Below are 13,340 nucleotides of genomic sequence, written 5' to 3' on the forward strand. Positions count from 1 at the left end.
ACACACACACACAGACACACACACACACACACACATTGTATCATGAATAACAGAAAGGGTTCAAAACTAGACAGTGTGTGTTTTGTTGTGACTAAGCTGTAGGAGGAGCCAGTGTTCCTCTGAATCAAAGCGTTTTGCTCAACAGCACGTCGGCAGCCGTCTGTCACAGCCTGGTTCCTCCTCAGCCGGGGTCCCAGGTTTGATGTCTGGACAGAGAAAGCAGGGCGGATTTAGCCGGAGGGCTTTTTCTCTTTTTTTCCTTCTCTTAGTCAGATATGGAACAGAAGGCTCCGGCTGACATTTACCCACAATACCGTTCTTCACACCACCGCCACCGGCTAACCTCCCACTCTCTCCAAGTGAAGGCTGTGGATTGTTTCTGCAGTTTCAAACCTCCAACAACAAACCCAGGCCACCTGCTTACTAAAATTGGACTGAACGCTGTTATTCACCAGCACTCAGGATGTGAGGGTCCGCCAGCCCACCTGCCCGCCCCACGCTGTGTGTGTGTGTGTGTGTGTGTGTGTGTGTGTGTGTGTGTGTGTGTGTGTGAAGTGGAGGCCGCCAGAGGAGCCAGGAGGCTGAAGGTGAGTTTACTTCAACCAGGCTGGGGTCTATGAGGGGTTTTCCTTTTTATTTTGTTAAGACTTTGTGAATCAGGCAAAGAGAGCGAGGACAATCACTGATAATAATTCAGCTCAGTCAGCAGATTAATGTGTAGTCATGACGATACACGGTAACAAATCAAACCCAAATGGAATTGGAGGTGAGAGTGGAGCTTCAGGTTCCAGCTTGTTAGCCACAACTTTCACACTGAGCCAAAGTTCAGACCAACATGAAGTTTCTCTTAGCCAGCAGTGTGTGTGTGTGTGTGTGTGTGTGTGTCAGTACCACACACTCCTCTCTCTCTGTGTGTGGCTTCTGTAAGACCCTGAGGAGCAGCAGAGTGGAACAGCTAAACAGAAGCAAACACGTCTGGAAACTCACTGCTATCCCCAGGGACACACACACACACACACACACTCTCTTTCACACACACACACACACACACACACACACACACACACACACACTTTCTGTCATGAATTCTTTCTGTCACACAATAATAGACATGCGCACACACACACACACACACACACACACTCACACACACACTCATGTGCATAGACACTCTATATCACTACACAACTATGAACACACACAAGCATACTCCATACACACACTTTCTGCCACTGAACTACTACTATGAATACACGCACACACACAAACACACAAAACCATACACAAACACACACACACACAAAGACTGTGAACCCAACACACATCAGTTGTACACTTTCTTACACACACACACACACATTCACTGCCATTCATGTGCATGCATGCCTGCAGACACACACACACAAACGCTCACACTCACTTTCTATCTGTCATGCATTTCAACACAAACCAACTTTGAATGCACACACACACAGGCATACACACACACACACACTCACACACAGGCATACACACACACACACTCACACACACAGGCATACACACACACACACACTCACACACACACACACACACAGGCATACACACACACACACTCACACACACAGGCATACACACACACACACTCACACACACAGGCATACACACACATACATAGCTACAACTCCATCTCACAATAGACATGCTTGCAAATGATTCTTACATGCGCACACACACACACACACACACACACACACACACACACACACACACACACACACAGAGGATAAAGACAGGTAGAAGTTTTTCGCCTGTCAGTCAGTGTTGTCTCTCTCTCTCTGTCTCTGTCTCTGTCTCTCTCCCTCTCTCTCTCTCTCTCTCTCTCTCTCTCTCTCTCTCTCCCCCCTCGCTCACTCGCTCTCGTGCATGAGAGCCCATCTGCATGCATTACCGAGGGCTTCCACACTAATGGAGCCATTTCGCGGCACAATAAGCGGCGAGGGAACATTAGCGGGCCAGATGCAGGGCGAGAACACGATAAAGTGACGGGTGCCGACGCTCGCCGCGTCGTGGAGGCGAGCCTGAGGGCCTCAGGGCGAAGCCAGGCGAGGAGCGGCGACAATCATTCTAAATATTAATACTCTGCCGATGAAGTTTGGACGCGGGGAGGCCGGGGCTCATCACACACACACACACACACTCACACACACACACAGACACACACACACACAACGTTGCGGTACTTGCTTTCTCGCTCAATCGCTCTCCTCCCCGCCTCTTAACGGCCTCCAAGACGAGCAGAAACATGCACACACACACACACTAACACACACACTAACACACACACACACACACACACACACACACACACACACACACACGTTCATGACTAAAGACTCAGTTTGTACTTTCCTCTGCTTTTACTTTGGATCTGTAGTTTTCCACCTTCCTCGCTTTAAACAACACAGATTTGGCTCCGTGTTAGGACGAGGACTGGATGGGCGTCGACCGTATGCAAAGCAGCCTCGTCACTGATTGGCTGGGGAAGGTTCACTGGTTAAATGGCCACTAGAGGTCAGAGCAGAGAGAAGACTTGAGTGAGCGTCATTCAAAGTGATTTCCTTAACTTGTCTAAATTGCCTTACGGCCCTGACAAGAGTACAGCACACACACACACACACACACACACACACACACACACGTGTGTCAGCTCCACGCAGCATGCCCCCAGGCTCTCCTCTACGCCTGGCGTGTCTTTAACATGTTGACATTCACATTTTAATCCGTCCTTGTAATTAAGCAGCCTAAGCAGAAAAGGCAGTGGGAGTGATTAAGAGGGGAAAATCCAATCACACACGCTTCTTCTGACTGTAACAAACAAACACACACACACACTTAAACATGCTTCATTATCCAGACTTTGGCACACACATGTAAAGAAAAGACCCACACACACACACACACACACAACATGGCTAATTAATCCAGATATCTGTTCCCACACAGGAGATCCTTGGCTTTCATCGCCTCCTCCATTAGACCAACTTCCTGTGCTGTTGTCTTCCTGTTTGGATTAGGAGGAATTATGCAGAAACGGCGGTGGATCAAAATCCCTCTCTGCCTTTGATTCCCTGCTTCACACTCTTGACAGCCCCCCGGTAAGCGTGCGTGTGCGTGTGTTTATGTGTGTGTGTGTGTGTGTGTGTGCTCCTGCTTTCACACGCGAGCTTCATCCATCAGCGTCCGGCTCGTCTGATAGCTGAGCTGATGGGTCAAACGTTTCCTCAGATGTGCTCCATCAGATCCCGGGCCCCTGTGGGACCCCCAGCTGATCAAACACATCACGGGCGGAGCTGTCAGTCATCCCCGCGTTCCGCTCGTTAGCCCCGGCTCACGCGCTCCTGTACATCTAATTATCCCATCTGCTGACCCTGCGGCGTCTCTGGGCCCTGGATGCTGCTGTGATGCTGCACGCCGCCGCTGCCGCCGCTCAGAACATCAGGAACACAAACGCTGAAGTAGAAGGTTTCATCTCTGCGTCTTCTCACCTGGTTGCTTGTATTTTTCCATCATTGGTGATATTTGCACCATGCAGCATCGCTCCCTCATTCATAAATGCCTGTTACCATGGCGTTTGCACCGATGGAGGCGTTGCTATGGTATCAGGGAAGCTTTTCATAAAACACATAAAACAAGTGAAGAACTATTTGGGCTTCATTATACTGTAGGTGATTGGTTGATCAGCAAATGTGGCGTCTAAGCCTCTCAGTTGATTATACACACACACACACACACACACACACACACGTCAAACACACACCCGACTCTCTAATGGCTAAACAGACGGAGAATAATGTCTCCTTTGTTGATTTGGACACTTCTCTTGGTAAACCTGAGTCTTTGTGGTTCTTGAGTCACGCTTACCCACAATCCCCCTGTGCTGAGACGCCGGCGCTCATCTTTGCAGAGAAACGTTTCAAGGCTCAGCACCGGCGCCTCCTCAAGGTAGACGGCTCATTGAGATGCGTGACCAGCCGTGATTGACAAGTGATGAGTGACAAGTGCCGCCGTGGGATCTTGACCGAGCGAGGAGGAGGAGGAGGAGGAAGAACGCGGCTCTGTGCCTCAAGGCAAAACGCAGCATACTGTCACTTTCAAACGCGTCCCTGTGGAGGACGCTGTTAATGTGAAGTGGAGGCCGGCCCCTCATGACCTCCACGACCTCCCTCACCCCCCTCAGCCTCTGAGTCTCCTCCTTCATCTCTGCTGCTCCTCCAGGAAGTGCGGCGTTGATTCTCTCAGATCAGCTGGTTGATAACGAGCCTCCGATCTGAGCGGTTCAGGACGTAAGGGACTGAGGAAGAGGACGACTGCAACACGACCTTCATCCTATTGATGCAAACGCCACGACAACAGTCAGAGTTCCCTGTAATCTCTCATCAGACGGACTGATTGACATACTAATGGATGCTCGGTAGGGCCCTTTGCATTGTGGGTATTCCTCTGTCTGCAGTGAGATGAAGGTGAGACGTAAACATGGAGCCTGGTCTGCAGCTCCATCTGGGCTTTGGGCCTGACCGTGTTAGACGCAACGCAGGAGTGTATTCAGGAGACACACAGACAGATTTGAGGATGGGGTGAGTATTGATTGTCAGACGGCATCATGGGAAGTTTCTCTGTGCTCGCAGTCTGACTCAGTCCACTTCTTCTTCTTCCAATCTTCTTCTCGCTCAGGCAACAGAGACGGAGGCAACTTGAATCGTCTCCGACCAGACAATCCTCCTCTCTGTTTGACACACTGGCACACACACACACACACACACACACACACACACACAGCCATTTTGCCCTGAGTGTGTGTCTGCCCTCCCCTCCTCTGTCACCTGCTGACGCCTCATCCAGACCTGCAGCCTGCCAGCCGCCTTCAATTATTCATGTAATCTCTGCCCGTTTGACAAATCCGGCCTTTGGGCGAGCGAGCCCGGGCGTCCAGGTGGGCCCGTTTGTTTGTCTCTCTCTTTGTCTCACTCCTTCACTTCTTGTTATTGTCTCTCTCAGTTTCTCCTCCTCTGCGCCTCTTCTCTCTCTCTCTCTCTCCCTCGTCTTCCTCTCTAAATGCCACGCTGCCCTCCTCTTGATCGGCGTTTGCCGTCACCGCACGTCTGCTTAAGCGGACGTGACAGGCGGCGGCGCCTCGTGTTCACGCCTCGTATGAAAGCCATACATTCACCCACTACAATGCCCCCCCCCCCCCGCATTTCCTCTCCACTTCTCCTTGTCATCCCTGCCTTGTCTTCACCAGGCTCTTCCTCTCTGCTTCGTCTTTCCTTCTTCTGGTTTTCGCTGCGATAATTTATGCAAATAGCAGCCCTGGCTAAAGTCGGTCTCTGATCTTTCGGTATCCTGCTTCGCCATTACATAAACACAGAAATTACCTCTGTGTGTCATTACGCCGGCTGCTTGACTGGGGCTGCTTGACCCAAACGCTCCTCCTCCTCCTCCCCCTCCTCCTCCTCCTCCTCCTCATCTATATCTCAGCCCTCCCAGTGCGTTCTGTAATAATCTCAAGTTGTGCCTCTCTCTCTCTCTCTCTCCTTTCCCAGCCACCTCCAATCTGCGTTGGCGGCTCCTGGGCGGCTCAGGAGCGGCGAGGGGGTCACGTCGGACTGAAACGTCGCTCACGTCGCCCCTGCGGCCGCCGTGTTCTGAGCTCCGCGTCTGACAATTTTCTAAATTTGTAGCTCCTTTCAGCGCTAAAAGGCTTTGGGTGAGTCATACTTTTCAGGATTTGACCCCGAGTTGTTCCGTGCGGCATGAGGTGCAATCTTGCTCCATTACCTCCATTACACACTCTTGTACAGTGACATAAGCTCCATTCACACAGGCACTCACTCGCCGGTATGTGGAAAATGCACGTGTGAAGGGGAGCAGGAGGAAAAGTTTGTCTTTCTCAGACTCACAAAGAGACGACGTCTTTGTTCTGCGTCCGGCTCATGACGACAGCGTCAGTGTGAGGGCGGCAGGAGAGGAAGTCTGGGATCAGAGGAGCGACCGGAGACCGTTTACCACAGAGGAACTGAGCCTGACCCTCTTGTCTCTTCTTCTACTTGCTTCTCTACATGTTGGCGGTGTGGTAGAGCAGCTTGAAGGCGCCTGGTCGCCTCCTTCTCCTGCCTTAAGGAGCCGTTGCAGTTTTACGAGGGGAAAGTGAGTGAAGCTGATCAATGTTTCCCTGAGTTGCGGTCGCGTGTGTGAAGCTTGAAGTGGCTCTCAGGCTTAACCCTCCATTTACAACAAACCCTGCTGCTTCTCTCTTCTCTAATGAGGTTTGGAGGGATGTAAATGCCCTTGAGCTGTTTAGCTCTCTCTCTCTCTCTCTCTCTCTCTCTCCCTCTCCCTCTCTCTCCCCCTCTCTCTCCACTACAGTCAGCAGCAGAGTTAAATATCTCATCTTATTTTACCCTGCAGCCTGCCATCAATTTCAAGCTGTTCTCCGCTCGTTCAGTCGCTCCACACCGTCCATAATGACATCAGGATGCACAACAGCATCAGCAGGCAAACGCAACGTTCGATCATCTCGCCTGGTGCAGAGCGAGGCGTGCGAGTGGCTCCGGCGCTCTCCTGCACGCGTGCGACGTATGGATCATTTGATTCAATCTCCTGTCCAATAAAAGTGTAATAACGGCTGAATCAGTCCATGTTTAGAGCTTTCTCTCCTGCTGTGGTGTCACCAACCCACCACAACGCCTGCATCATGTTTTCATCTCAGCACCAAGCTGCTGGAGAGGCTGGATGGACACAGATCAGTAGAGGGAGAGAGGGAGAGAGAGAGAGAGAGACAATTCGCTCCCGTAAGATTTGTGAATTTCTAAACGGTTCTCTGCTGCCCTCTGTAGGTCGTTGTGTGGCAGTGCAGCGCTTTTTAATTCAAACCCTTCAGTCTGCAGGTCTGTGAGCTTTCATATATGTAAATGTATGAATGATAACATCAGAATCTAGAAGGAAATATATATATATATACAGGAAATAATAATAGATGAAATCAGATCCATAATGTAAACAGAATGATCAGAGAAACTCCAATGTGTTCTCACATGATCACAAACTTTGTCTTCCCTCCTTCTCTTGGACTTGATGTGGGATGAGAGATCTTGGCCCTGGTCTCACCTTCACGCTGAGATTCATTCTTATTTATCTTTCATGCTGGGCTTCCCTCCATCATATTCTCTTCTATCAGCCGCTCTGTTCCTCCTCCTCCTCCAGGGTCACCTTTGATGTTAGCTCCAGACTCTGCTGCTCTCTCTCTACTCCACTCCCTCCCTCTCCCTCTCGCTCAACCCCTATCTCTCTACATTTCTCTCTGTTCCCTACATCACTCCTCATCCTTCCTATATTCCACATAAGGGAACTAAAGGAAATTCTCTTCCCCCGGCAGATTAAATCAGTGTTGTGTCGTTCTCTAAACACACAGCAACTGCAGCACTGTGTGTTGAACAGTGACTGTGTGAGTCCTTAAAGAATTATATACAACCAACAATAAAACATGAAATTAACTTCATTTTCAATCGTTTCATTTCTTAAACATGTTTATTTTTGTATTTTTAATCAGATCATCATTACTGTGTGTAAATATGGTGAGACAGACAAATCCACCATAGTCTCTCACCATAATGTGTGAGTGGAAATTTTAGTGGAAAAGTTATTAGAAACGTAGCATATTTTCATTTTAATGTGGTTTAAATCACAGTTGTGTACCTGTTGTACTACTCCGGGACCACTAGAGGGCGCCGATAGTCTTTGTTACACAAATACTGATTTTCAATGTCACGTGACCGGATGTGCCGCTCCAAAACAAAGACTGTCATGGCCGCTGCGGCTTTGTCGCTAGGATTTATTTGACTTTTAAAGACAATTAGGTTCTTTGTTTGTGTTTTCGGCGCTCCAGCATGGCGGGGCCTCTGCTGGAGTATGAGACCGAGATGTTCCTCAGTCTGTTCGGCTGCGACGGGCTGCTGGTGGCGGCGGAGGGGATGGGACTGGACCGCGTCCTGCTGCACTTCATGCGGGTTTACTCGGAGCAGGACAGCCTGGTGCTCCTGCTCAACACCTCCGTGGCGGAACAGGTGACGACCGCGGCGCCTTCACGGCTGCTTTGTAGCGGAACATGTTAACCGATAGAATCCAATGTTTCCCATGTGTTTATCAGGAGTTCTTCACGGAGCGGCTGCGGGTGGAGGGTGTGACGCACCTGCCCAGGACGGTGACCAGCGCCGTCCAGGGCACCGACCGCTACAACGTTTACACCGAGGGAGGGGTCCAGTTCGTCACCAGCAGGATCCTGGTGGTGGATTTCCTCACCGATCGAATACCGGCTCATCTCATATCAGGTCAGCCGACTGTCCCTGAACGCCACATCGCACATTACACTCAGTGACAACAATAACAAAGGTCCAGACTCATGTTTATGTCTCTCTGCTGCCCCCCTCAGGCATCCTGGTGTACCGCGCCCATAAGGTCACCTCGTCCAGTCAGGAGGCCTTCATCCTCCGCCTGTACAGACAGAAGAACAAGACGGGCTTCATCAAGGCCTTCACCGACAAGGCCACGGCTTTCTCCTCGGGCTTCTGCCAGGTGGAGCGCGTGATGAGGAACCTCTTCGTCAAGAAGCTCTACCTGTGGCCCAGGTAGGACGTTACCACGGCAACAGGGAGGAGTCAGGCCACCGCTCAAAAGCGATGAGAGAGATTTGAAGAATCAAGTCCTCCTCCTCCTCTTTCTTTACCCTCTGCCTGCTTGGCTCCTCAGGTTCCAGGCGTCTGTGAACACGGTGCTGGAGAGGCACAAACCCGAGGTGGTGGAGCTCCATGTGTCGCTGACGCCAGCGATGAGGGCCGTCCAGAGCGCCATCCTGGACATCATCAGTGCCTGCCTGAAGGAGCTGAAGCGCTACAACCCCACCCTGGAGGCGGAGGACCTCTCCATGGAGAACGCCCTGGGCAGCGCCTTCGATAAGGTCGGTCATGATGTCACAGATCATCAGTGTGTTCCACGCAGGGTCGTTCAGTCAGGCTTACCTTCCTCTCGCTCCCGTCCAGACCATCCGCCACTACCTGGACCCCCTGTGGCACCAGCTGGGTTCCACCACCAAAGCTCTGGTCCAGGACCTGAAGATGCTGAGGGTTCTTTTGGTGAATCTCACCCAGTACGACTGTGTGACCTTCCTCAACCTGCTGGAGTCGCTGAGCTCCAGCCAGAAGGCCTTTGGCTCCAGCTCAGGTGAGGAGAACCAAACAAACTCTCTGCTCAGCCTGAATTTCTCCTTCCACTTGTATATTATGATAGTTTTGTGGAACAACAGGGAAGGTCAAAGTTAACTTCCTGCTCCTTTCATCTCCTTCCTCCTTCCTCCTGGTTGCGGGCTCCATCAGGGTGGCTCTTCCTGGACTCCAGCACCTCCATGTTTGTAAACGCCAGGAGCCGAGTGTATCGCATCCCCGAGAGCAAGAAGAGACTCAAAGTGGGAGGAGAAGCGGAGAAACCCAAGCCAGCCTCAGGTAACACACACACGACTCAACTGTGTGTGTGTGCGTGTTCATATTCTACCCTCTCAAAGTGGGCCGGCTCCTTGTTAGAACCCCTCTGTGTTCTGTGTCAGAGATGTGAGCTTTATCATGTCTGTTAGAGTTTACACTGATCTCACTGGAGGAACATCTCAATGAATACAGTCTGTGGTGTAGTGTGTGATCTGGTGTGTGTGTGTGTGTGTTGCAGAGATGAAGCGTGAGCTGGTTCTGGAGAAGAGCCCAAAGTGGGCGGCTCTGACCGAGGTGCTGCAGGAGATCGAGAAGGAAAACAAGAGCTCCGAACACAAACCAGGTCAGACCGGCGCTTTAGCTTCTCTGTCGTTTTAGAGTTTACTTTGTGTTTACATCAGTGTTGTGTGTGTGTGTGTGTGTGTGCGTGTGTGTGTCTGCAGGTCGTGTGTTGATCTGTGCCAGTGACGACAGGACTTGTGCTCAGCTGCAGCAGTTCATCAGGAAGGGAGCCGACTGTCTGCTGACCCGGCTCTACGCCCGCACCGTCGGGAAGCGGAATCCCGCCGGCGCCGCTGCGGTCGAGCGCCACTGGGCCAAGAATCGCCCCGGCAAGTCGACGAAGGGAAAGAAGCCGGCAAAGAAGCCGACCGCCAAGGGTCAAAGCCGAGCGTCCCTGACCCTGACTCAGATGATGGGGAGAGAGGAAGACGACAGGATGGGCGGCAGCAGCGGAGACGAGGACGACCTGATGCTGGAAGATGAAGAGGAGGTGGAGGGGGAGGAGGAGGAGGAACAGCTGGATTTGGATTTACCGTCAGACGCTTACTATGGCGTCCTGAAGGAGCCGCTGACCGTCATCCACCCGCTGCAGGGCTGCACCGACCCCCACAGCCTGACCCGGGTTCTGCACGAGGTGGAGCCCAGTTTCGTGGTTCTGTACGACGCTCAGCTCAGCTTCGTCCGCCAGCTGGAGATCTACAAAGCGTGTCGCCCGGGGACGCCACTGAGGTGCGTGAAGGTGAAATCGTTGCTTAGTGACGGTGGGTTCTGTGGTTAAACTCAGGATGACATCACCCTCTTCCTCCCAGGGTGTACTTCCTCATCTACGGAGGCTCGACGGAGGAACAGAAGTACCTGACCACGCTGGCGAAGGAGAAGAGAGCCTTTGAACACCTGATCAGGTCAGACGCTCCCTCTGTGGAGTAAAGTTACAGCATGTGTCCGTCTGTGACACTCTCTCACCGCTCTGTGTCGCTCTGCAGGGAGAAGGCCACCATGGTCATCCCAGAGGAGCGGGAGGGGAGAGAAGACACCAACCTGGACCTCGCTAGAAGTTTAGAGCCCGCCAACGCCACCACCAACACCCGCAAAGCAGGCGAGTCAAGGTTCAGTCAGGAGTTCTGCCTGCTGGGTTCATGTTTACATCCTTCTGCGTTTGGTTTTGTTCTTTTATTGACGACGTTCTTCCCAATCCCCAGGAGGCCAGGAGCAGCCCAAAGAGCCTTCCTGCGTCATCGTGGACATGCGTGAGTTCCGTAGCGAGCTGCCGTCGATGCTCCACCGCCGCGGGTTGGACATCAAGCCGGTCACCTTAGAAGTTGGCGACTACATCTTGACCCCTGACACCTGCGTAGAGCGCAAGAGCGTCAGCGATCTGATTGGTTCGCTGCAGAGCGGCCGGCTCTACACCCAGTGCGTTTCCATGACGCGCTACTACAAGAAACCCGTGCTGCTCATCGAGTTCGACCCGGCCAAGCCCTTTTCTTTAATCGCTCGCTCAGATTTCAAACAGGAAATGTCGTCCAACGACATCACGTCAAAGCTCACCCTGCTCACCCTGCACTTCCCCAGGCTCCGCATCCTCTGGTGCCCCTCCCCCCACGCCACGGCCGAGGTCTTCGTGGAACTGAAACAAGGCCGGGCTGAACCGGACGCAGCGGCGGCCCAGGCGATCACCTGCGAGTCGGACACGGTGGCCGAATCAGCAGACCTGTACAACCCAGGGCCTTATGACTTCCTGTTAAAAATGCCTGGAGTCAATTCCAAAAATTACCGGGCTCTGATCAGAAACGCTGGCAGCCTGGCCGATCTCGCCAAACTCAGCCAGGAGAAGCTCGCAGAAATACTGGAGAGCGCCAGCAACGCCAAGCTGCTCTACGGTTTCCTGCACAACGCTGCTGATGTTCCTGCTCCGGCGATGAAGAGCAAATGGAAACGGAAGCAGCCGGCCTTCTGACTGTGTGAATGATGTCATCACATGGTGTTTATGTACAGAATAACTTCTATTGTCTTTCAGCAACTTTGTGGATTTTTATCAGATATTTTTGATACCTAATATTCTTCCATCCTGTCTCAGGGGATAAATGTGTTTTAGAGGAATAAAGATGAACTCAAGTGTGTTAATGTGATCTCTTACATTTAATGTTAAATAAAAGGTACATTTATTTATTCATGTTCTCCCCAAACTCTGTTTCATTTAGTTTCAGCTCCACTGCACTGTACAAGATGTGACAATTATAAATACACTTAAGAGCTGTAATGTTGTTTACCTCATTATTGTGATGAGGGACAGGGGAGGGGAGGAGCTATGATGATGGACAGGTGTGTCCCAGGTTGTTTGTTTCCTCCTGTGGGTAACCATGGGAGATCTGGAGCCGGTTAGAACGTTGGTTTTTGGGAGTCAGCAAGCTCATTTTTCAAGATTTACAGATCAGGTTTTAAACAGTTTACTTCCTGTATTGTGTAGGGCCGAGCGGCGGCGACCCCCGGTGGAGGGGGGGCGCTGGCCTGCTCCCTCTGATGGGGGGGCTGCTGCACATGGACGCACGGAGAGGCGTACCTGAACACATCAGGGATCCATCAGCCGGGGCGCCATCGAGTGGGCAGGGCGCCAAACTGTAATCCACATAAAGTACATTTAAATAAATATGTTAATAATTATTTTGACTTCTGGTCTGAATCTGTGAGTGTGAGATCATGACCTGTCGTCCTGAACCTGACCCGCCGTTTACAGTGAAAGGTGGGGGGAGGGGTAGCGGCCTGGCTGCATTGTGCGTCTACAACTAGAATAAGATGACTTTATGATGCACAACTTCACTACATAATCAGAGCTAAACCCAGGTGTGTTCTGATACATGCCTAAAAGCAAAAACGTGATGTCCGTGATTTAAGCCGGCAACGGACGTTCCCGGCGCCCGCGCAAAACTGGTTCCGGGTTAAATATCGTCCCCCCTGTAACCCCCCTGTAACCAGAGGTTTCAGGTGAATAAAGCGTAACCAGAGGTTTCAGGGGGAGTTACAGGGGGCGCCAGACCCACTGGTTATGTCGGACAGTGATCCCGGTGGCCGGAAGTACTCTAAAGGCAAAAACGTGTTGTCCGTGATTTTCACCGGCAAGCGGGCCGGCAACGGACGTTTCCGGCGCCCGCACGCGCAAAACTGGTTCCGGGTTCCTGGTAGGGTGACCATTTCCATTACACCAAAAAGGAGCACATTATGCGGTATATCAATAAATTACCATGGTGTACATAGGACTCAGGTATACTCTCATTTACAATACAATTTTGTGTGGTTTCAAGATGTTTGTGTAGCTGAATAGGAACAAATATTAATGAAAAGTCAAAAAGTGTGTATTCACAGTATTTGAATTTATTCAATACATTGTGGTGTTCAAAAACTGACCACTGAGATTAATCTTTTGTGTCACAAAGCATAACGTGTGGACTCAAATGTAAAAAACAAATAACAGGTAACATATATAATAATAAAAAAATGCTTTTTTGAAAAGCATAAATAACCTTTTATGTTAACAACAAAGGAGATTGT

General features: G+C 51.1%; 1 protein-coding gene across 1 annotated transcript in view; it reads left to right on the forward strand.

The window, feature by feature from the left end:
- Positions 1–12,210, forward strand: part of ercc4 (excision repair cross-complementation group 4) — a 12,885-nt gene extending 675 nt beyond the window's left edge. The window contains exons 3-17 of the mRNA XM_076169687.1: positions 146–587; positions 2,986–4,616; positions 4,714–4,972; positions 5,583–6,186; positions 7,925–8,102; positions 8,186–8,366; positions 8,468–8,663; positions 8,785–8,992; positions 9,075–9,255; positions 9,408–9,533; positions 9,751–9,855; positions 9,956–10,523; positions 10,604–10,696; positions 10,778–10,890; positions 10,994–12,210. Of these exons, the coding sequence (XP_076025802.1) occupies positions 7,926–8,102; positions 8,186–8,366; positions 8,468–8,663; positions 8,785–8,992; positions 9,075–9,255; positions 9,408–9,533; positions 9,751–9,855; positions 9,956–10,523; positions 10,604–10,696; positions 10,778–10,890; positions 10,994–11,751 (2,706 nt within the window). The 5' untranslated portion in view covers positions 146–587; positions 2,986–4,616; positions 4,714–4,972; positions 5,583–6,186; position 7,925 and the 3' untranslated portion in view covers positions 11,752–12,210. The remainder of the gene's footprint in view (positions 1–145; positions 588–2,985; positions 4,617–4,713; positions 4,973–5,582; positions 6,187–7,924; positions 8,103–8,185; positions 8,367–8,467; positions 8,664–8,784; positions 8,993–9,074; positions 9,256–9,407; positions 9,534–9,750; positions 9,856–9,955; positions 10,524–10,603; positions 10,697–10,777; positions 10,891–10,993) is intronic.
- Positions 12,211–13,340: the final 1,130 nt, after the last annotated feature.

This window comes from Genypterus blacodes, unplaced genomic scaffold, assembly GCF_046128005.1.
Source record: "Genypterus blacodes isolate CSIRO-AG114 ecotype Tasmania unplaced genomic scaffold, CSIRO-AGI_Gbla_v1 ptg000209l_1, whole genome shotgun sequence".
Lineage (NCBI taxonomy): Eukaryota > Metazoa > Chordata > Actinopteri > Ophidiiformes > Ophidiidae > Genypterus > Genypterus blacodes.